Source organism: Neopelma chrysocephalum, unplaced genomic scaffold, assembly GCF_003984885.1.
Source record: "Neopelma chrysocephalum unplaced genomic scaffold, ASM398488v2 Primary Assembly neopelma1_63, whole genome shotgun sequence".
Taxonomy (NCBI): domain Eukaryota; kingdom Metazoa; phylum Chordata; class Aves; order Passeriformes; family Pipridae; genus Neopelma; species Neopelma chrysocephalum.
In genome coordinates this window covers 13,947,554-13,970,677 of record NW_020897720.1, presented here as the reverse complement: position 1 = coordinate 13,970,677, position 23,124 = coordinate 13,947,554, and the positions used below count along the sequence as shown (strand labels likewise).

General features: G+C 52.6%; 1 protein-coding gene across 2 annotated transcripts in view; it reads left to right on the top strand.

Moving 5' to 3' along the window:
* The window catches only part of TCF7 (transcription factor 7), a 67,513-nt gene extending 44,389 nt beyond the window's left edge, over nucleotides 1-23,124 (top strand). Inside the window, exons 4-11 of one of the 2 annotated variants that reach the window (XM_027682784.1) lie at nucleotides 5,833-5,965; nucleotides 9,046-9,136; nucleotides 13,527-13,613; nucleotides 15,271-15,381; nucleotides 15,610-15,772; nucleotides 15,996-16,103; nucleotides 17,957-18,005; nucleotides 22,930-23,124. In XM_027682784.1, the coding sequence (XP_027538585.1) occupies nucleotides 5,833-5,965; nucleotides 9,046-9,136; nucleotides 13,527-13,613; nucleotides 15,271-15,381; nucleotides 15,610-15,772; nucleotides 15,996-16,103; nucleotides 17,957-18,005; nucleotides 22,930-23,009 (822 nt within the window). In that variant the 3' untranslated portion in view covers nucleotides 23,010-23,124. The remainder of the gene's footprint in view (nucleotides 1-5,832; nucleotides 5,966-9,045; nucleotides 9,137-13,526; nucleotides 13,614-15,270; nucleotides 15,382-15,609; nucleotides 15,773-15,995; nucleotides 16,104-17,956; nucleotides 18,006-22,929) is intronic. The other variant, XM_027682785.1, reaches the window with a different exon arrangement.

The following is a 23,124-nucleotide window of genomic DNA, read 5'->3' as shown; positions in this document are numbered from 1 at the left end:
GGAAGGCGTGAGCTCTGGATCCCCGAGTGCCCCAAATGACAGCATTCCCCTGTGAGCCCTCCTGGGACACGATGTACCTAATAATGTCCTTAATAATAGCATAGAATCACAGAGTGCTTTGGGTTGGAAGGAACCTTAGAGATCATCCAGTTCCCACCTTCCTGCCATGGGCAGAGACACCTTCCACTAGACCAGGTCGCCCAGGGCCTCATCCAACCTGTCCTAATGTCCCTGGTACGTCACTAATCACTTGCTAATTTGGATTGATTGGTGGGTAAAGAGCACAAGGCACAGTCCCACCAGTCACAGGTACCTTCCCCAGCAGCAGTGCATGCTTGGTGCAGCCTGACCTTCTACCTTTCTTTCTGTGGCACGATGACTAATTTTGCAGCGAAGAGGAATTAATTCCTCATTGAATCAGCAACAGCAAAACTTGGTAGGTTTTGTTTCTCGTAGACGACGCGTCGACTCATCTCATCTCACCCCCTCTGAGAAGTGACGTCGGAGCAAACACTCATGGGGCAGCTTGTTGGGGCTGGACTGGAGCTTGTGTGCAGGGCAGAGGAGCAGGGATGGAGCTCACCCCATCCATCTGCCAGCTCTGAGCCAGGAACTGCCTTGGGGGATGCTCCCAGCAGCGGGACACACAGCACAACTGGTGACACAGGGCTGTGGGACTGCCAAATCCCCGCTCTGCCGTGGTGGTGATGGCCACCAGCTCGGCACAGCTGCCACCCCGAGCTCCCGTGGTGATGGCCACCAGCTTGGCACAGCTGCCTCCCCGAGCTCCCATCCATTGCCCAGGCCCCTCACCTCACACTGGCCATGGCCAGGCTGGCCCTGGGCTCTTTCATTTCTCTGTTTTTGGGGCGGGCCATGTGGGGAAATTTGAAAGTGATGTGACTCATCTCACCTGCCTGAGGCTCCGCTCCCCGGCGGGCTGGGAACCACAGCTCTCCCCCGGCCCTGCACCCCAACCCTGCGTGCTGGGGGCACAGATCCTGCACCCCCAGGGTGCTCCAGCCTGCCCGAGGCTGGGGGTGCTGCCAGGGCCAGCATCCTGGCCTGGATCAGAAACAGTGTGGCCAACAGGTCCGAGGAAGTGATTCTTCCCCTGGACTCAGCACTGGTGAAGCCAGTGCTGTGTCCAGTTCTGGGCCCCTCAGTTCAGGAAGGATATTGAGGTCCTGGAGCAGATCCAGAGGAGAGCAACGAGGCTGGGGGAGGGTCTGGAGCACAAGTCCTATGAGGAGAGGCTGAGGGAGCTGGAGCTGTTCAGCCTGGAGAAGAGGAGGCTCAGGGGAGACCTCCTCACTCTCTGCAACTCCCTGACAGGAGGGGGGAGCCAGGGGGGAGTTGGTCTCTTTTCCCAGGCAACTCTCAGCAAGACAAGAGGGCTCAGGGTCTTCAGCTGTGCCAGGGGAGGTTTAGGTTGGATATTAGAAAGAATTTCTTTCCAGAGAGGGTGATCAGCCATTGGAATGGGTTGCCCAGGGAAGGGGTGGATTCTCCGCCCCTGGAGATTTTTAAGATGAGACTTTTCACAGGTTACAAAACATTATCTTCTTTTTTCCCATTTGTTTCTTTTCCTAAAGCAATCCAAGCAGAAAAAAAAAATCTTCAGTTTTTTTTCTAATATTTTCACAGACTTAAAAACTGAAGAGTTTTGCTGGCCATGGAAATTTTTTGGTTTGATCACTTCACTCACATTTTGACTTTTGACCTTCTGTGATACATTTTGCTAAGTCCGGCTTTAGAGTTTAAAAGAAAAATCTTTAAAAGAAAATTCCTCCATCAAGCCAGCAAAGCAAAGCCACTCATTTTTAGCGTGTCATGACTAAATACATCAGTCTTTAAAAAATGAATCAAAATTCTTGCTAACACGAGGTTCTTTCCAGAAGATGTTTGATTAAAATCTCACACAATTTTCTATTGAAAAACCCACATTTTGACCAAAACCCCCTCATTTATAGTTCTGATCAACCAGCAGCTTATATAACCCCAGTGCTGCCCACGGCCAGAGCACGTGTGGTGTGGGATGGGAGTAAAGGCGAAGGATGCTGAGCCTGATCAGGCACCTTGGAGTCAAAAAACACTGGAGTTCTGATGGTGAGGGTGATCCTCATGTGAAAGACCTGCTGGGTTTGTGTGTGTTCAGCAAAAAGAGATTTTTCTAGCTAGCCTGGAGCTCCCATGGCAATCAGACACCCCTGCGTGAGCGGTGTCTCCTAATTTTTTCTTGCCAACAATTAGTCTTCCTTAATAATTAATGCAACTGTGTTTTCTCTCTGCTCCTCCAGTTACCTCTGGTTATTAATGTCGCTTCTTGGCTTCGAAGTGGGATCTCCTTCCCTCACAAAGGTGTTGGGGGTTTTTGGTTTCAGGGTGGTTGGTCCCTGGAGGGGGATGTGCTGCACGTCAGTGCCTGGCCCAGCACACGGGGACCAAGCAGGCAGCACTTACGGGGGGGTGGGCACTCAGCAGAGCTGCAGTTTAGCAAATTTGAGAGGGAAGAAGGCCCTCCAGGCTTGCAAACCCCATCCTGCTGCTCCATCCCCTCTGGAAATACCGTTCTGCTGTTGCTGGAAAGGTGTCTCTTCATTTCTGTACGAGGGCGTGGCTGCACAGCTCATTCTCCGACCTGCCCTCAAAGGGCTGTGCTGGAGAGGTGAGACAAAGCTGTCCTTGGAGCCCCTTCATGACCCCCTGTGGCTGCTGAAGGACAAGAGGTGACAGCTTGGGGTTGCCCTGTGATCCTGGGCACCAGCTGTGATATTTTGGGGGGTGGGCAGTGAGCAGCTCTGTCACTGCAGCTCTGGGCTGTACTGAAACCCAGCTTTGGGGAAGAGACAAAAAAAGATGCTTCACCAAACCACAGCACATCCCCATGAAGTCCCAACCAGCAGCACCCCACGTCCTCCCAGGGGACCTGCTGGGAGGACACCAAACCACTGCCCTCTTGTTAAACCTCCACTTGGAAGAAAACATTTACATCAGGTTATTTTTATGGCATAAAATGCTGTAAACTGCGAAGTCCTGGCTTTGAAAAGCCTCTTCAAGGTTCACGTGCTGCAGCTGATCTGCAGGAACGCGATCTAGACCTTGCAAAAAAGAGGAGTTGATCCCATTTCTCTGGCATGTGGATTTCTATAAGCCAGGTGTGGTTTCACAGCACAGCTGTGGGGAGACAAGGAGCTGCAGTCCTGGCCATGGACCACAACCATTAGCAGCTGTGGTCTTTGAACTGGGGACCAGCACTGAAGGAGTTCTCTCTGTTGCTCCAGATGTTTGTGCAGCATTTCCCTCTTCCCTTGGTTGGCTCGTTTTGGGAGATGGGTTCCTGTGACAAACTCCCTAATGCAGGAAGCGGGAGGGGAATAAACAGCCCCTTGCAGAAATTTTTCTGGCCTCCTTCCTGAGCATCCTTCCCCACCAAATCTTCATGGCTTTAGAGAGTGGAAAAGTTTTTGAGTGAGGCAAATGTAGAAGGGCCATGGGGATGGCAGCTCTTGCTGGTGCAGCATCTTGTTTGCCATCTGAACCAATGGAAAATCTGAGTAGCCGAGTGCAACTTTCTTGTAACACCAGGTTACCATAGAATAACAGAATGATTTGAGTTGGAAGAGACCTTAAAGCTCATCTCATTCCAACCCCCCTTGCCATGGGCAGGGACACCTTCTACTGGCCCTGTCCAACCTGGCCTTGAACACTTCCATGTTCTGCTTTGCTGTAAGCAGCTTTGCTCTCTGCTTTTGACCCTGTGGAGGTATCCTGTGGATCAGCATCAGGACTGTTGATCTGCAGCTGTAGTGGGCTGTGTCTTCTGTCATTGAAAGCTGTTCTCAGTTCTGGCTGGTGGCTGGTGCTGTGCTTTGGGTCAGGCACGAGGCAGATGGAGAGGAAAGATCTGCCCTGCTTTGAACAGCAGAAATGCTCAAGTTTAGTTTTCAAAACAGCCCATCATGGAGCTTGTTCTGCTCCAGTGCCAGGTTCAAATGTACACGTAAAATAGCATATCCCTCCTTTGGGCTTTGTGGCTCTTAAACAAGCTCAGCCAAAGCTAATTTTAGAAATATCACTGAAAAGCTATTCTTCGTCTCGTTTCATGGCTAAGAATAGAAAAAGCTCAGAGCTCCAAACATGTATTTAAGCAAGCAGGAGCCAGCCCAGCACCACTCTCAGTGGGAAAACCACACAACCCATGGCCCTGCTGCAGGACAGGAACGCCTGCCACCACACCAGCCTGTGCTGGGCAAGGGGGTTACATTCCCACTATCCCACTGTACACAGTAAATCTACCCCTGTTAAGCATCAGGAATTAGGGTATTCATTCATTCTCAAATGCAGACCTGCATGCCTCTTGGTTTTTATTTGCATGAGCAAACCTTTGTGGGAAAGACAGATGTAAAGTGGCTTCTCCATCGGCCTGTTTTCCTTTCCGCTTCACGGGTTTCCTCCTCAAAGCAGGGATGCAAAACACAGGACTTGCCCAGGACTCCCAATCTGCTGTGCAAGCAGCTTGGAGCAGCTGGGAGAGGTCCAGGACAAGTCAACCAGAGCCCTGTGTCTGTGCCACCTCCACCAAAGCCAACTGGAGCTTCGTGCTCATTCTGCCTGAGCAAAATCGTTACCAAAGTGAAAGGCACCAGTGAATCGAGTCCAGGGATCCTAAATGACTTGTCAAAAGTCCCACAGCAAATCATCTGCAGTTTCTGGTGGAACCAGAGGTCTGGCTGGCAATGCCCACAGCTCTTAGCCCCTGGAGAGCTGTCTGACCTGCTCTGTTGCCATTTGCTCCCCATTTTGTCTGTCTGCCCTGTTTCTCTTTCTGGATTTATCTGGGACAAATCCTAACACTCCACCACCAAGGCTTTGCCCTGTCAGTTTGGGTTTAAAGGCAACCCTGGGCGAAACCAGGCATGTAGGGAGCAGCGCGGGACGCTCGGGGCGAGGAGGCTGGTGTGGATGGCAGAGAGTGAGTGTGTGTGTGTGTGTTCCTTACAGCTGTGCAGCTCTTTGGAATAGGTTCCCCTCTCTTTGCTCCAACACACAGAAGTACTTCCCATCATGTTCACCAAAAAGAGCCTTTTACAAGGTGTTGGGCTCTGACGGCCGCACCGTGTTTAACCAGGGGCAGCTGCAAGAGGAGACAGGTTTTTCTTTGCTTAGTTTCCTGGGTTTGATGCATCCCCAGTGCTGCCTCAGCTCCCCCTGGTCCTTCTTCCTGAGCACTGGACCTCAGTCCAAGGGGGATTTCAGCCCAAGGGCTCACTGGTGACCACGTCATGTTTTCAAAGGTGTTGCCCTCAGTGTTTAGTGGTGGCCTTGGCAGAGCTGGGTTAATGGTTGGACTTGGTCTTTATAAGGACTTTTCCAACCTAAATGATTCTGTGTCTGTGCCTGCATGAGAGCCCTGGCTAGGAAAGCCCAAGCATGGTTTTCAGAGTGAATGTGAAAGATGTGAGAGTCCAGATTTAGACCCTGTGGTAGCACACGACAGAGAACAAGAGCACTGCATTGGGTAACATGTTTGTAGCATTCATCCTGGAATAAAAGGTACTGGAAATGAATGAAAAAAAAGTTCTGAATTTTGAAAACTTCATGCTGATTTGATCTGTTTTCCACCTATCCATGTAATCATATCCAGCTGTTGTCCCTGCTTCATTTATGGATTTTTCTAGCAGGGTGCTGTAATGTTGGTTTAGTGATCTGTTTAGTGTTTTCAGTCATTCCCAGCCTCGCCTCCGACCACAGGACTGCAAAGGGCACTGGCCCTTTTTTGCTGCTGGATCCTGATGATTCCTGAGCGCTCTCCCTCCTTGTGTCTTGCAGTCCAACAAAGTTCCCGTAGTGCAGCCGTCCCACGGAGTCCACCCGCTCACCCCGCTCATCCCGTACAGCAACGACCATTTCAGCCACGGCTCCCACTCGCCCCACCTGCCCGCTGACATCAACCAGAAACAAGGTAGTGGCAGCGCTGGGGACCTGGGTGGCAGGAGGGGGACGGTGCTGGAGACCACTGAGGTGAAGGCTGTCACCTTCCTGGTCCCAAACCAGTGAGAAAAGTCAAGAGCTGGGGCGTTGCTTAGCAGTAGGAGGTTATTTCACTTATTGGTAGTGCCTTGTAATCCTGGGCAAGGGCAGTTTGGTATCCAGAGTGCCAGCCCTGCTGATGGGGTGAGCTCAGCTCTCTGAACAAGCTGTCCTGTACCTTGAGACCGGAGCAGAGGCTGCGCGACGACGCGCGAGAGTCAACCAGAAAATGGAAAGTAATCTTTCCTTTGACTCATACCCAAACTGTTGTCAGGTTGTCGTTTTGAGAAAATAAATGCTTGAAACAGGAAATATTTTGACTAAACAGGATCGGTGTCTGATAGCTGACTGGATTGTGACATGTGTGTCCCCGTAGCCGCACGCTGTGTGGTTGTCACACGGTTTGGCTCTTCGGGTTCCTGTGTGAGCTCGGGCCACGTCAGCTGGCTCTTGAGGCTACAGAGGAAAGTACAGTAGGCAGAGGTTAAACCCTGAACTGTAAAATATACCCTGAACTGTGAAAGACAGGTATGTGCAGAGGAATTCACCTCCGTTTATCGTTCCATCATTCTTCGTGGGTTACTGGCAAAGTGAGTGTAAAATCATAACTTTTCTCAACCTTACATTAGTGCAGAACTTGTCTTCAAATTATCCAGGCTTTTACACAGCCGTGATCTTGATTTCGTGGGAAAGCAAGCAAATTCACAATTTTGTGTCAGGCTATATTCAGGAAGGAGTTCAGGGCCCATCAGAGCCCAGAAATCAGTGCCAAAACAGAGGCACAAAACCAACTGTTGTGATTTGGGCAAGGGCCTCCACCCAGGAGTGATCCAAACTGTCCTGGAGGCATTGGCTTCACCAAGTTAACATTGTTGATAAAACAATGGGCTGTCAAGGATGCTCTTGGCTGGAGGACCCTCTGAGTGATCCCTGGTCTGAACCCAGGGGCCACGTTCTGGACTCACCAGGGATGGTAATGGGTAGGGTTTAGGCCTGGTGTAACAGATACCCAGGCACATCCTGGTTCCACCCAGCACTTTGCTTGTCAGCCACCAGAGCATAATAAACTCAGCAGAAAAATTGGAAGAGTTACCAAAATAAACCTGTTGAAGCTCAGGTAACGGCAGAGTTTGAGTCTTGAGAGGAAACCTGCAGATTTCTGAGTCTGCAGGGAAGGGGACCCGACACACCTTCCTTCACTCTGCCTTGGCAGTGCCTGGCAGAGCCCTGCCCCTCTCTGTGAGCTGCCTCCTGGGACTCACTGCCAGCCTGGGAAGCCTTAAGCAGCACAGGAGCAGCTCACCCAAGGGATGAGCTGGTTGTGTCCCTCTGTGGGGGCTGCAGTTGGCACTGGGGCAGTCCCTGAACGTTCTGTGGTGGGTCAGTAATTCTGGGAAGCTGTCCTTGGGCTGCCCACTCCCCTGTGCCCTCAGTGCAGGCACTGTCCAGTCTCCCCTTTCCCGTGTATCCTGTGCATTTACAGACACAGGGAGTCTGTCCCTCCCAGAGACCCCCAGGTCCTGTTCATGCAGAGGTTCAGACCATCATCCTCAGCTGGGACCTGCCTCCGTGGTGCAGCTGGGATCATGCCCCATCCCTGTATTGCTGGGCGAGGGTTTTCTTCCCTGTTCCTTCTGGATGCGTCCTGTCTCTGTTTCCATCACTGAAATAGCTCCCATTATCACCCAGTGTAAGCTTGAGAGCCACCATCACACTCATTCTCCCAGCATGCCTTTAAAGTATTCACAGTAGCCCAAGGACACACAGACAAGGAAATACAAGCAGGAATTCTGAGTCAGTGGTTGGTGCCCCAACCACTGGGCCAGCAAGAATAACTTGTCCTCTGGCTTATGCAACTTGTACTGTTGGAGAGGCAAATCTCAGGATATTCCAGCAGCTGCCTGACATGAGTGCTGGTTTTGTTTGACCCTCAGTGGGCTGCTGAGTCCCACCTGAAGCAAATCTCATCCCAAGTTATGTATTCCTTTCAGGTCAGTTATATATTTATTTTAGCTAACTCCTAATAAGATGCTTGGAATCTGTTGGTGTTGCTCCTAATTAATAATTAATCATTAATACACCTAAAAAAATAATCCGGATTTCTGAGTTTGCAACTGCTTGCAACTCATCACTGGTTTATTCCATGTATTCATCACCCAGGACAGCCAGTGGACAATCCCTGTCCCCAGTTTTGTCTGAGGCTGGGTAGCAGCCAGTGTCACACCCCTGTGCAGCAGAGCTCAGCCCAGTGCCCCTCCAGTCTCCCAGTGCAGGGGTCAGCTGGAGGCTGTTCCTGCCAGCAGCTCCCTGGTTGTCTGAGTCCCACCCGCAGCCTCGGGCTCTGCAGGATGTTTTCCAGTCCAGGTGGAAGGGGAGCCGTGCTGGGCTGTGTCCCCTGGCCATGCCGCCCGTGCCAGCGGCTTTGAAGATCCCACAGGGATTCCCCGTGCGAAGGGTGAATTCCCAGCTGGCACCATACCCACCTCCACAGTTCCTTGGCACCCACGGAGCCCGCGGAACAGTTGTTTTGAACTCAAATTGTTTAAAATGGAGATAGAGGTGGTGCCTGCTGGAGCATCCCCACAGCCTGCTCACGGGGGGTCCCGCGGGGCATAGGAACAGCTTGGACCATCCATTGAGCACCTCATGAGGCTCTCTGGGAAGGGCAGAGGGATGCCTGGAGTCAACCAAATCCTTAGCAAAGCAAGTTGCTGCTTGGCCTCAGTGTGGCATGGAGCAGGGATGATGCTTGCACAAGAACGAGCTGCCTTCCCCACCACCTTACACGAGTGCTGGTGATTCTGCAGCAACGTGGGTGACCCACCACATCCCCACGGAGAGAACCACAGCAAATAAAGGGGAATTGCAATATCCTGCCACCTGCAGACAGATATATGGCCTGCTGGACAAGTGTCCACAGATGAAGCAGCCAGGGGACTGGGCTGGGAGTGGTCCCTGTCGGCTGGGGGATGCAGTGCTGGGTCCAGCTGATGTCCTCCTCCCTTCTTCCAGGAGTGCACCGTCCTTCCCAGACGTCAGACATCCCTGGTTTCTACCCCCTGCCCCCCGGAGGAGTGGGACAGATCACGCCGTCGATGGGATGGTGAGTGAGGAGGGCTCTGCCCACACAGCCCCACGCGCCGGACGCTGCGCACGGAGGGGTCACTGAGCACCCACAGTGCCCTCCCTGACCTCCACGGCTTCATCCCTCCTGTGTGCTGGGGGAACAGGCAGGAGAGTTTAGCCCCGTGTCACACACGGGGAGCAGATCCATGGAGAGGCTGAGGGCTTCATCCCAGCACCCCTGGAGAGGTGTTACAACCTGCCTGAGTCAAAACTGTCTCCTGCCTGACATCTAACTGCCTCTGTGGATTAGGGAACCCAGGGAGAGCTTCCTGCCTATCCCTCCTAGTCCCAGCAAAAGTCTCTCTTTTGAGTGGGAGGTAATTTTTTCCCATGCTGGAGTTTGCAGCACAAACAGTGCTTTTCCTTAGCCTGCCACCAGCACAGTGTAATCCTGTGGGATGATCCGTCTGCCAGGCCAGGGTGTTTCTTAGGGTCTGACACACAGGGAAGAAGTACCCCATGGCAGAGACCTGCCCAGCAAACGACCCCAGTACCCACAGCCTGGCCACAGCACTGCTGGCTGGGTGGGAACTGCTGTCCCAGTGGGGATGGGGAAGGAGGGACCATGAGCTGGAGCACTCCCAAAATGTCCCTCCTGCATGGGGCAGCCCTGAGGAGCATCCTGCAAAGCAGAGCCTGTTGGGAAACCTGCCCCGGGCACACAAGTTAAAAATACACCAGTGTGTGCTCTGTGGCCGTGTCCCCTGGCTGTGTGAGCACAGCAGGGGAGCGGGGCTGGCCGGGGCTGCCGGGGGGGACTCGTCACTCCTCAGGTTAATTTTTAATCCCCATTGAGGACACGGAGGCGTGGCAGAGGCTGACAGAAAGGGTGGTGGCTGCAGGTGGCAATTCAGGGTGGTCAGGACAGGGAAAGAGTGCAGGGAGGGTGATGATGGGGGCAGGTTGGCCAGATCCCCCCAGTGCTGAGGGATTTTTATCAGCAAAGCTCCACAGAGAGCTCCAGGTACAAGGACCAATTGCAGAATGGGAGAGTGGAGCTTTTTGCTTCGTTTTGTTTATGAATTTCATGTTCCAGATATTTTACCACAAGGAAACAGAAGCTGAGGCCTTCGATACAGAGTTTGGCTTCAAAGAGATTACATTTTACCTTCTGTGCTAAATCTGCTACTCTTGGGTGATGATTTAACTCCTCAGATGATGTGGTTCATCCTCAGGGAAAACAAGGACTGGGGTGACTGTGCTGTAACATGAAAGAAATAGTTGGGAGATGGAGAGAAACGAGCCTATTTGTCAAAAGGAAGGTCCACTCCTGGGATGGGATGGTGTTGTTCAGGCAGCCCTGGGCGAATGGAGGCAGAGCAGTCTGGCTTTTGTGGAGGTTTTGTGGGGCAGTTGGTGGTGGAGGAAGTTTGCATGGCTGAGAGCTTCTTCAGCATCCACAGGGTTTGGCATCCTCAGATGCCTTCATTAGTGAGTAATAGAGCAGATATGGTACAGCAACAAACGGCCTGACGTGCAGAGAGCAGCACCTCGAGGCACGTGTGCCTAATAGAGCTTTTGCTCGTTCTTTTCCTTTCCCAAAGTTTATGGAAAGAGCCCCAAACCCACTCCTGGAGTGCCCAGTTTTCAGCTGAGGCTCAGCACACCAGTGTGGACGAGTGCAGAAGCACCAAATCCCATCAGATCGTGGCAGCATCCCCCTGTGCCATGGCAGCAGGGGCTGTGTGCCAGGGATGGTCGTGCCAAGGGTGCATCCCAGAGAAGCTGTGGCTGCCCCTGGATCCCTGGAAGTGTCCAAGGCCAGGTTGGACGGGGCTTGGAGCAACCTGGGCTGGTGGGAGGTGTCCCTGCCCATGGCAGGGGAATTGAAACTGGATGATCTTTAAGGTCCCTTCCAGCCCAATCCTTCCATGATTCTGTGCCTGTGCCAGTGCCACCAAGTCAGCTGCTGAGCCAGGATGGCCACACACAGGAAGCAACTTTTCCTGCACGAGCTGGCAGGCAGGAGCTGGGCAGAAACGGGTTTTGTTCTCACCGAGCGCTTGGGGAGGAGGAGCTGCAATCACTGTTTCTGTAATTAGCTGGGATGACAGTCGGATAAAAGCCTCCGAGAGTCCAGTCAAGTGAGTTTTGCTCATGGAGCCTGGCAGTTCACCTTGGCCAGGAACCTGCACATGGTGTGACTCTCCTGTGCCCTGGGCCAAGTGTGTTGGTGCCATCCCATGGCTGTGTCCCAGCTGCCCTTCCAGCATCTGTGATACTGTGGAGATACTGAGAGAGCTGGAGAGAAGACTCTGAGGAGACCTCACAGCCCCTTTCTATGCACAAAGGGAGCTTATAAAAAAGGAGATGGACTTTTTATATGGGCAGATAGTGATAGGACAAGGGGGAACAGTTTTAAACTAGAAGAGGAGACAGTTAGATTAGACACTAGGAGAAGGTTCTTTACTCAGAGAGTGGTGAGGCTCTGGCACAGGTTGCCTACAAAGGCTGTGGATGTGCCATCCTTGGAGGTGTCCAAGGCCAGGTTGGACGGGGCTTGGAGCAACCTGGGATAGTGGAAGGTGTCCCTGCCCATGGCAGGGGATGGAACTGGATGAGCTTTAAGGTCCCTTCCAACCCAAACCAGTCTGTAATTCCATGGCACGGGCTGCAGTCGTGCATTCCCAACCATCAGGGGCTGATTTCACAGCTGCACTCATTTGCACGTCAGAGGGACTTGGGATGGAGCTGCGAGTGCCCGACTCCGTTCCTATCCCGGTGTATCCCAGCCTCTGGAGTAACACAGGTCGCTTCTGGATTAGCTCCGAGTGTTTTCTCGGCCCTGGGGCAGCCGCCTCCAACTTCAAAGGCTGTTTGGGTTTCCCGGTGCGGCGGCACTTGGCTGTTTGTTGGTGTGTTTATACCCGCCCGACATCTAAGGGGTGGGAGAGGGCTCCTGCCTGGCAGGGTGTAAACAGCCCCGGCTGCCTTCCCTGCACACAGATCCTGCAGATTTCGGTCAAGCCGAGGCACAGCAGCTCCCTGAGCAACAGAAACAGGGACCTCCTTCCTGCCCAGCGTGGCTCGGGGGCCTGACTGCTGCCCCACTGTCGTTGTTCCTCTGCAGGGCACAAACTTGTCTTTGGCCCTGGAAAATCCCAGGCACCCCGGAGCTCGGTCCTTCTCGGGGCACCACGCTTGATGATGGTGGGCTTTTGGTGGGGTTTTTGGTTATTGGAGCTGAAAATAGCTGGTGCTGGTTTTAGGCACAGCTCTGTGCAGCCTGGCCAGAGGAGCACGAGCACCAGTGCAGGTGTAAGCACCCCATCGTGCCCCAGGTTGGACAGGGCTTGGAGCAACCTGGACTAGTGGAAGGTGTCCCTGCTCTTGGCAGGGGGTGGAACAAGATGGGCTTTGAGGTCCCTTCCAACCCAAACCACTCCGTGATTCTATAATCTCAGTTTCCGTGTGCAGTTTTAGGCTGGAAGCACCTTTTGGTGGGTTTGCAGAACAAGCCAAGGTATTTTTGAGCTATTTCCATATGAAAATGTGGGGGTTCCCTTGCTGGGAACAACAAGGAACTTCCTGCATAGTTATTTTACTATCTCAAAAATAATTTCCAGCTCCAGGTCTGGTACATGCCCAGTCCCCAGTATGAAAGCACTTTGAAAAGGAATGAGCTTTTGGCTGTTTAAAACTGATGGGCATCCTTGAAATGATATGCTGGGGAAATCAGAGTATTCCTGAATACAAGGGCAGAGTAGGTACTTTTTCTCCAGACACCGGGAAGTTCCGTGATCACAGAATCACAGAATGGGTAAAGCTGGAAGGGACCACAGAGGGTCATCTGATCCAACCTCTCTGCTCAAGCAGGGCGATCCCAGAGCACATGGCAAAGGATTGCATCCAGATGGTCCTGGAATATCCCCAGTGAGGGAGACTCCACACCCTCTCTGGGCAATCTGTTCCAGTGCTCAGTCACCCACACAGTAAAGAAGTTCTTCCTCATATCCATCCTCCTGTTGCAGCCTCTTGTGCACTGCACAGAGACTCTGACCAGGCTTTAGTTTTTTGGTGTTTTGTTTAGTTTTTTAGAGCTGTGCTCTTTTTAGCAACTTCTTCTGTGCAACAGCAGCTGATTTTTCAGCACGCACCTCTGCATTCTGCATTTTAACCAGATAAAGCTGCAGTGGTGCTCAGCACCAGGGTTGGAGGGGGGTCAGAATCGAATCCAACCTTTGTAGGAAGGCCCAGGTTCTCTCAAAATAACGTCCAAGTCCTGCAGTGCCCCTTGAATCCAGAGGACAGCCTGGGTGTCCTGCCAGCCAGGGGCATCGGTGCTCCGAGTCCCCTTAGCAAAGGATATCTTTAGGAAACCCCACGTAGCTGTGGATACTTTATAGCCTCTTTCTTCCTGATCCCAGGCAGAGCCAGTCTGTCTATCCGCTCCCGTCATGTGGATTTAGACAGCCGTACTCGTCAGCGCTTTCTGCTGGGGCTTCTTTCTCCAGGTGAGTATGAGCTGTGTGACACAGGGCAGCAGCTCGGCTGCCCTCGCAGCTTGCAGTGTGTGCAGCAGGAGCTTGCAGCAGACCACGGCCCCCAGGGACAGCCACGCACCCGCCCCGGGGCAGCCGTGGGGAGAGAAGGCGCTTTGAGGCAGTGTCTGGTCCAGAGGGTGCTCGGGGGGATATCGAGGATGAAGGATGCAGAGCAGTTGGGTTTTAACACAGCAGAAGTCTAAACAGAGCCAGAAACCCCAGCCCTCAGCTCAGCATTGGGAAAAAGGGCTGGAATCCATTGCTCGGGATTTTGCTCCGTGTCACCAGCCCTAATCCTGGATGTTTCCCTGCTGCCACCACCACTGAGCTTTGCTCTGCAGAGACCCGCCTGTTTTCCTGGTCTCAGCTTTAACAGCAGGACAGGCCATGGGCAGTGATTTGCTGCCCTCCCGTCGGGCACAAGTCAGTTCTGTGAGACAAAAGCACAGCTTCTGCCTTCAGCTGAGCACAGCACATCCCCTGTGGATGGGCATGACAGAGCCCAGCCCTTCCAGGTGTGCTGCTGGGCAAAGCCCCCGTGGCTCCACAGGGGTGTCTGGGCTCATGCACCAGCTTTTGCTTCTGCTTCATGTTGTCCTGAAGAGCTTTTAGCGGAGATTTCCCACAGGAAAACCAGGCAAACCCTTACTCATGAGAGCCCTTAGCCATGCAGGAACCTGGATCCATGCAACCCTCGATCCATGCCATTCATCCCCCATCCATGGAGCCCCTAGTCCTGCAGAAGAGGGGAGGGAGTGCTGCCAGCCCTCCTTGCTCACGAGGCATCAGCCTTGCACAGCCTCGAAGGCAAGAGGAGCTAACGGTTCCCCCCGGAGCCCCAGCAGCCTCCTCGAGCTCCTGCTTGCAGGATTTTGGGGTGGATTTTGCAGCAGTGCTGCAGCCGAGAAAGTACACCTGGTCAGATAAGGATCAGACTGTGCTGGTGGATTAAATTAAACAGCTTTTCTTTTCGTGCCAGCATATCTAATGAACAGTTCATCTCCCATGGGCAATTCTGCCATCTCAAGCTGCAGTCATGAAGTGGCAAGCTTGGCAAAGCTGACTGTGCTGGCTTTACCCTCCAAAACTCCGGAGAGAGCTAATGAAGCCTGAGAGCGAGCGAGACCTCTCATGATCTCAGCCTGTGTTGTGGAGAGCATTGCTCAGGCAAGGTGCACCTCCTAGAGTTGCAGCTGGGTTCGTGTTCAGACTTAGGCTGTTTGTGTTAAAAGGAAGGCGCGGGGTGGTCCTCATCTCTCCCATCCAAAGCCCTGGTTGAGCTTGTTGTCTCTTTGTGCAGTGCTGATAAGATATTGCAGCAACAGAGACCTGAGTAGCTGAAGCTGCTGGTTGGAAGTGCCCTGGACCTCGGCCAGGCCGGTTCCCGCTGCGGGCGCTTCCCTCGCCGTGGCACCGGATCCTTTCCAGCCACGTGCCCGCGGGGGTGACCCGGGCTGGTGGGCACTGCCCACTCCCCCGCCAGCCTGGCAGCACCCACGTGCTTTCCGTGTCCTCTGCTTTCCGTCCGCTTCCGCCACGTCCGAGTGCCGTCCCGTGAGACAGCCCTGGCACGGCACAGCCCTGGCCCGGCACAGCCCTGGCACAGCTCACCCGCTCTCTGTTGCAGGTTCACTCACCCGCTGATGCTGGGCTCTGGCATGCACACCACCGGCATCCCGCACCCCGCCATCGTGCCCCACTCCGGCAAGCAGGACATGGAGCACTATGACCGAAACATGTGAGTTGGGAGCGCAGGCAGGGCTCGTGAAACGGCACCTCAGCACCCATTTCATTTGTCACTCTTAATGCCCCTTTGGGGGCAGGATGGGTGAACACCGAGCTCTATGTGCACCTCTCAGGCCCCCCGCCCGCTCGTGCTGTGGGGTTGGTTTGTGGGGGAGTTTTCTGCTGAGCCAGGCCTGGGGGTGGCTCTGATGCTGACAGCTCCTCCTTTGGTCCCACCAAGGAAACCTCAACCAGAACCAAAGAGAGAGAAGGAAGCCAAGAAGCCCACTATCAAGAAGCCCCTGAACGCTTTCATGTTGTATATGAAAGAAATGCGGGCGAAAGTCATCGCCGAGTGCACCCTGAAGGAGAGCGCTGCCATCAACCAGATCTTGGGGAGGAGGGTGAGAGCTCGTGGGGCCCAGCACCACCCCCCAGTGCTACATCCCCGTCCCTTGCAGCTGCTCTTCAGCACATAACAAGCATCTGCTTCAAGGCTGGGTGCTCTTATCCCTTAAACACGCAGGGTGGGACGTGCCCCGGGGCGGGATGGCCCTGGTGGGGTGGGCTGGGCTGGGAGGGGGCAGCGGGGCCGTGTCTCACTGCTCTGTGTGTGTGTCCCTGCAGTGGCACGCGCTGTCCCGGGAGGAACAGGCCAAGTACTACGAACTGGCCCGCAAGGAACGGCAGCTCCACATGCAGCTCTACCCTGGCTGGTCTGCCAGAGACAACTACGTGAGTGCCCGCCCTGCTCGGGCCCCCTTCCCTTGGCGTGGCCCGAAAAACCCCGGGGGTGACAGCTGGTGTTTGACAAAGAGCCCACCTGGCACCATTCCTGGTGGCACCAGCGCTGTGGGAATTCACATTTCAGGAGTATTTCGAGCACCCTCCTGGTTTAGTGCCTGTCTATGGGATGAATGGTACGGCCCCAGCTACCACAGGTGTCTGTTTGCTTGTTGTCCAAGCAAATACAGGGAGTAAGGAAGAGGAGCTTTGAAGTGATGGGGATGGTCCTTGGAAATACAGTTTTATGGAAACATAAAACATCTTGGGCAGCAGCTGAGATATCTGTGAGGGTGGTAAGGGAGGGAGGTTGCCCAGAGAAGCTGTGGCTGCCTCATCCCTGAAAGTGTTCAAGGGCAGGTTGGACAGGGCTTGGAGCAACCTGGGCTAGTGGAAGGTGTCCCTGCCTATGGCAGGGGTTTGAAACAGGATATATTTAAGGTCCCCTCCTACTCAAACCATTTTAGTATTCTGTGGTTTAAAATAGTGGATCTTTTTGAGAAGGGTTTTTCCTTGTGACTTTCTTGGCTGTTGTGCCTAATGAGCTCGTTAGAGACCTGAAGCAAAGCACACATAAGTCTTCAGAGGTCTGTCCATCCACTCAAGGACTCTGTCCCTTTGATCTAAGGCTCCATCATTTCCCTCACAGACACTTTCTTTCCCCTGGGAGCTGCCCAGTGAGCTCCCATCTGTCCCACACTGACCACAGCCCTCCTTCCAGAAAGCCCAAACTCCACCAAGGGCAGGAAAACCACCCCAAAACCCCCTAAAACACAGAGGGCAGAGATGATGCAGAAAAAGCAGAGGTGAGGGGAAACCCCCAGCCCACATTTTGATGGGCACACACCTGGAGGACATTGACACCTGGAGGGCACAGCACCAAGACCAAGCACACCCTCCATGGAAACCTCAACCTGTATCATCATTCATCTGGTTCCTTGGGGAATCACGGGCTGGTTCCTTGCTCCACAAGATGGATTTTGGTCCTCCCAGCACTGCAGACCAGCTGGTTTGGGTGTTGTGGTTGTTGAAGAGACGCTTTTCTCTGCGGAGCTTGAGCAGGGAGGAGGAGGAGGAGGAGAAGGAGGAGGAGGAATGTAGGTCACTTCTGCAGCACGTGGTGCAGATATCGGGCAGGAAATACAGTTGCTCCCCCACTGAAGAAAAAGCTCACCACAGCTCAGAGCTTTCCACCTTCACTCAAACCACAAGAAGTCATATAAAAAGTCACAGGTCAAAGGCAGCCCTGGGAGCTGCTGCTCCTCACAGCCAGATTTGCTCCTGCGCTGCTGTGCCCTCATTAATCAGCTCATTAGGGCAGGAGGGGAGTTGCTGCGTCTTGTGAATCAAGAGAGGCAGTTTGGGGATAAAATAGGGCTTTCTTGTTAGTGAAAGAAGAGCGAGAGATGGGTCCAGAGCTGCAAAAGCACTGAAATAGGTCAGTGTGATTTGAAAATGAATTTCTGGGGATTTCCTTAAACGTTCTTTCCCGTTTGAAATCAGGGAATGTTAAGAAGCAATTTCTGTTTGGGTATAAGGCACCACTGTAAAGCACATTTTGGAAACAGGGAAGGTGCTAAAATGGGCCAGGGGCTTTTTAGAAACATAAAGAGGGAAAAGGAATAAGAATGTGGCAGGAGCATCAGCTGTTGATAGATAAACTAGAGCAGTCCCTTTGCAGCCATTCCCAGTTCATCTCTCCCTGGAATGGGCTGAGCCAGCAGCACCAATCCAGCCCCAAGCACCCTGCACAGCACCCTCGTTCTCCTGGAGCACGGATAACAGCCTTTCCTTTGATTTCCTAGGGGAAAAAGAAGAGACGAACACGGGAAAAGCAGCAAGATTCCAGCTCAGGTAAACGCGTGTGTGCGGTGCCTGTCCCTGCGCTCCCGCTCAGAGGGGATAAACCAAGGCAGTTGTTGTGTTTTACCATGTTTTCCTTTATTCTCCTGAGCTTAACTAAAGAAAAACACATTTGTTGTTTTTTTTAAGACACGGCAAATTAACATTTCTGTGACTTTTTCATGGACGTGTTTGAATTAGAACATGGGGAGTGTGTGAAAACTGGAAAGATTAGATTTTGGCGAGTGTGTAACTTCATATAAGCTATCACTAAATCAATTGAAAACATCCAGGGTGCATGTCCCCATCAGACCTACAGGTGTCATCAATTAAAGAAAGCTCTCAAATGCATCAGGACTGTGGGTGGGATGAAATGCAGTGACAGGATTGAAGATCACCCATGGGGCTACCCCGAGTTTGGTTTTCTTTTCAAAGTAACCAAGGTTGAAGCAAAGTCATACTAAAACCCAGTACCAGCTGCTTCCCTGCACCCCAGTGCTGATAAAAAAAGGCCCTTTTGGCAGATTTCAGACATATCCCCATCATCCAAGGCTATTCCTGTGCTGATTTCTGAAGTATTTCTGCCATATCAGGAACAAATAATACCTCTACCAATAAATATTCATTATAAACCATCAAGAGAGTATCCTTGCCCACTGTGGCATCATGTATACATGAAGTTAGACTGTTTTTCCCAGTATCTCCATTCTGGGATTGCCTATAGAGTCACAAAGAGCTTTTCCCACTCTCCAGCTCACCAGTTCATTACTGCTCATTGCTCTTACTTCTGGATGAAACTGTGCCATCCATATGATAAGCTATTGGCTTTCTAAGCAAATTTATTAATTTAATGAATCACCACTGGATGATGTCTTCCAATTGTCCATAAAAAGCAATTCCAGGACTGTGCTGCAGTTATATCTTCCCTTTAATTAACACTACTGATCTTACCCAGTGTCTAGACTGATAAAAGGGAGTACAAGTTTTCAGGCTTATGTGTAGTGTGTATATATATTTATATATCCCTGTATATGTCCTGTTTGTGTGATACAAAAGTGATAATGGATTGAAACCAACTGCTGGTCACACACAACAGCCTGAGAGAGGGAGGCTGAATCCAGCACAGAAATGTGCTGTTCAAATCCCATTTACAGCACCAGAGAAAAACAGGATGTGCCTGAAAGCAAATAGGGCTTCGTCCTAATGAGTCCCATAATTAAACAGTAAAACTGCAACATTTTAGAAGGGCCATGGAGAACAGTTTTTCCATTGAAACTGGAAGGGGAATGACGGGAGGGCAGAGTGGAATAACCTGGCCTAGGTCTCCTCGGTGCTAACTCTGCTTTCAGCTGCTTCTGCAACGTTTCCTCCTCTTTCTTCCGTGCGCAGTCCGAGCTCGCTGGCAGCCCTGGTAGTCGCTGCTGGGAAGGCAGGGAGCAGGTAAGGATGCAGACACAGGAGCCAGGTAGTGCCTCTGGGATTTGGCAGCATCTCCAAACTTAAGAAATTCGAAGAGCTGTGAATTTTCCCGTAGTTGCCCACCTTTCCCAGGGCTGTTTCCCAAACCTCCTCCTCCAGCTGCCAGCAGTGATCACCAATACTTGCCTAACGATCACTTTTTTCCAGGAGAGGTGGTGCCAGCAGGAAAAAAAGAAAAAAAAATGGGATTGTAGTCTGTTAGTCGTGTGTTCCAAGTGGCTAAAATGATGTTGCCTCTTTTCTTCCTCCTGCTCCTCCTCCTCTTTGTGCCTCTGCCTTGCCCATTCTCGCCGCGCATGCTTCTGTGTTCAGATCCTGCCTCTCCTAAGAAATGCAGAGCTCGCTTTGGCCTCAACCAACAAACGGACTGGTGCGGCCCGTGCAGGTGTGTATCGGCATCTCCTCGCTGCTGGGGTGCTCCTGGGGCAGTGGGGGCAGCTCCAGGGTCCTCCCGGTGCCGGCGGGGATGGGAGTTCCCTGGATGTTCCCTGGGTGTTCCCTGGGCGTTCCCTGGGCATCCTCCGGAGCTGCTGCCTGAGCTGCAGGGGTCAGGCTGCACGCTGGGTTTCTCACCCCCCCCGGGGCAGTGTTGGTGTAATGCTGTGCATATTCCTCAGCTGATGGAATTCCCTGGTCTTAAAAGCTTATTTCCAGGGTGGAGACCTCTGTGACCCTGATGTGGGGCTTTTTTTCCCCCCGTTAGTGATTTCCAATCCCATAAACAGCACCCTAGGGCCAGCAGTGAGGAGTTAATGGGTCTCTTTTTCCCATTTATACTGGGCTAACCATGTATTTCAGGATCAAGCTCTTCCTGACCCTTAAATTTCACAGCACCCACCATGGGTGGGGTGGGACAGCCTCGAGCAGCAAAGCAGTGCAGTGCCCTGCCCCTCAGGCTTCCAGGGAATGGACATGGCCAGGAGATAGGAAAGTTCAGTGCATCCACCAAGTGCTGCCTGGCTCAGGGGGGCTGCAAAGGCAGCCAGGCTGAAAAAGCTCCATGGGGGCTTCTGGACCTGGGCACTGGAGCACAGGGAGGCTCCAGCCTGGACAGAGGTCTGTGATTCCCAGCACATTTTTATACCAATGCATTGAGAGCTGTAGGCAAAGCTGGAAGTAAAGTATTGCTTGATGTGCTTACTGCAGCTTGAAGTGACTAAAATCGTTCAGTGCACCCAAATCTGGCCCAGACTTTGCTGCAGCCCGAGCTCTGGTCCCTGTGGCTGAGCCCCAGGTGAGCTCCCCTCCTGCACCTCAGGGTGCCACAGCAGCAGAGCTCCCTGCTCACCTTTTACACTCCAGATGGTGTCATCACGCACCTTTTTTTTTACTGATTAAGAATCTGGACAGAGCTCCCTTAGTGTCTCATCAATACCTGAATGTCCAGAGGGGGCTGTTGGAGGCCCCCATCCCTCCTGCAGCCAGGCTGAGCACCCTGTGCCCCTGTGGGCAGTTCCTCCACCTTTGCTCTGCCTCCACTCCAACTCTGAATTCAGCTTCTCCTCTGCACGGCTTCCCAATTAACACAGGCTGCTGGAGTGCTCAGAGACCTTGGCATGCTCTCCCTGTGTCCCCTGTGTAACCAAACCCTGGTCAGCCAGAGCTGCTCTGCCATTCCTGCACTAACGCTCCAGGGCTCCTGTCCTGCCTGCTCTGCTCACCTGCAGAGAACAACTTCCCCGGGAGGATTTCCATCCACAGGAGAGGTTACCTGGTTAAGACTGGGTGTTGCTGCTTTAGAGCTTTCACCCTCTCCCTCACACCCTGGGCAAACACTCCAGAGTGCTGTAGTTCCTACAGGGAGAGGGATAAGCTCCTAAAAGGAGGGAGATAAACCCCTTTAGCTGTGTAACACCCCTCTCAGCATAACCCCCGTTATCAGCAGTCTGTAGTATCACACCTGCTCTTTTCTCCCCATTGCTGCAAATCAGATCAATGAATCGATGGACAGATTTGTGTCATCTTAAAACAGGTGGTTGAAACTCCATCCTGCAGCTACTCCCGAGGTGTCTGTGGGACACACAGCTCCTCCTCAGGCTCGTCTGCTCCGGGGAATTACCACCCGTGGAAAATACCCCACGAGTTAAAGCCGGGCTGTCGTGTTTCCTATCGCATTAATTGGGTCACCACGGCTAACGATGGCACTGACAGCAGGAACAGCACTGCTCCTGTTCACATCCAGTGCAAGTCGTGTTTAATACTGGACCAGTTAATACACATTCTCACACTGTCTGGTTTTTCATTAGGGAGATCAAAGAAAGGTGTGTGCCCGCATTAGCGAGTTCTCATTTGATCTGTTTTCCTCACATGAGGCAGCCAAGGCAGGGAGCTGGGTGAGAGGAAGATGTTCTTCTCCCTGTTTTAGCTGTGAAGTCATTAATGCTATCTCCAGCAGAGGGATTGTCCCCTCGCCACTGTTAAGGTGACATCTTGAGGGCTCTTTTGTTTGAGGATCTCTGCAGAGGTGCTCAAGGACCCACAGCAAGTGACATGAGGGATCTGTCACGTGGAGAGAAGGAAAACCAGCTCAACAGAGTGTGTAAAGACACTGTAAAACAGTGTGAGGGACTGACTCTGGACAGCCAGGGGTAGTTAAAACAATCAGGTGCATGAGGTGACTCCTGGAGCTCAGGGTAAACACTGAACAGAACTGTCCAGGGATGTGGAGGAATCGTGTCCCAAACCAGCTACAGCAAGAATGATGTGTGACTTGGATTTTTTTTATTATTTTATATTGCTCTGCTTTTTATTATTATTTTTGTTTTATGGGTTTTATTTTTATTATTATTTTGGGGGTTCTTATTTCTCTTTTTTTTTTCTATTTTCATTTTTATTACTTGTTTTTGATTTTGGTTTCATGACCTCCTCCTCCTCCTCTCCCCACGTTACTGGCAAACCCCTTTCCCTTGGAACCCTTTCCCTTCAAACCCTTTTCCCTTCAAACCCTATTTCCTTCGAACCCCTTTCCTTTCAAACCCTGTTCCCTTGGAACCCCTTCCCTTCAAACCCTTTTCCCTTGGAACCCTTTCCCTTCAAACCCTTTTCCCTTCAAACCCTGTTCCCTTGAAACCCTTTCCTTGGAACCCCTTCCCTTCAAACCCTTTTCCCTTGGAACCCTTTTCCTTTGAACCCTTTCCCTTTGAATGCTTTTCCCTTTGAACCCCTTTCCCTTGGAACCCTCTCCCTTCGAACCTTTTCCCTATGAACCCTTTCCCTTGGAGCCCTTTCCTTTGGAGCCCTTTCCCTATGAACCCTTTCCCTTGGAGCCCTTTCCTTTGGAGCCCTTTCCCTTCGAACCCTCTCCCTACGAACCCTTTCCCTCGGACCCTTTCCCTCGGACCCTTTCCCTTGGATCCTTTCCCGGCGCCTCCTGGCGGTGTCCCCGCAGCGCTGCAGCACCGGAGCTGCCGATGACCCCCCCATCACTCACCGATCCCTCTCTCCCTCGCTGTTCCAGGAGGAAAAAGAAGTGCATTCGGTACCTACAAGGAGAAGGACGCTGTGCCAGCCCAGTTTCTTCCGATGGAAGTGCTATAGACTCGCCTCCATCCCCTCCGGACGCGCTCCGATGCCTCCCCTCCGCCTTCCCGTCAGAGCAGCTCGCAGCCCCCGCCGACCCCGCGCACCGCGACGAGCCCGACCCCCGCCCGGT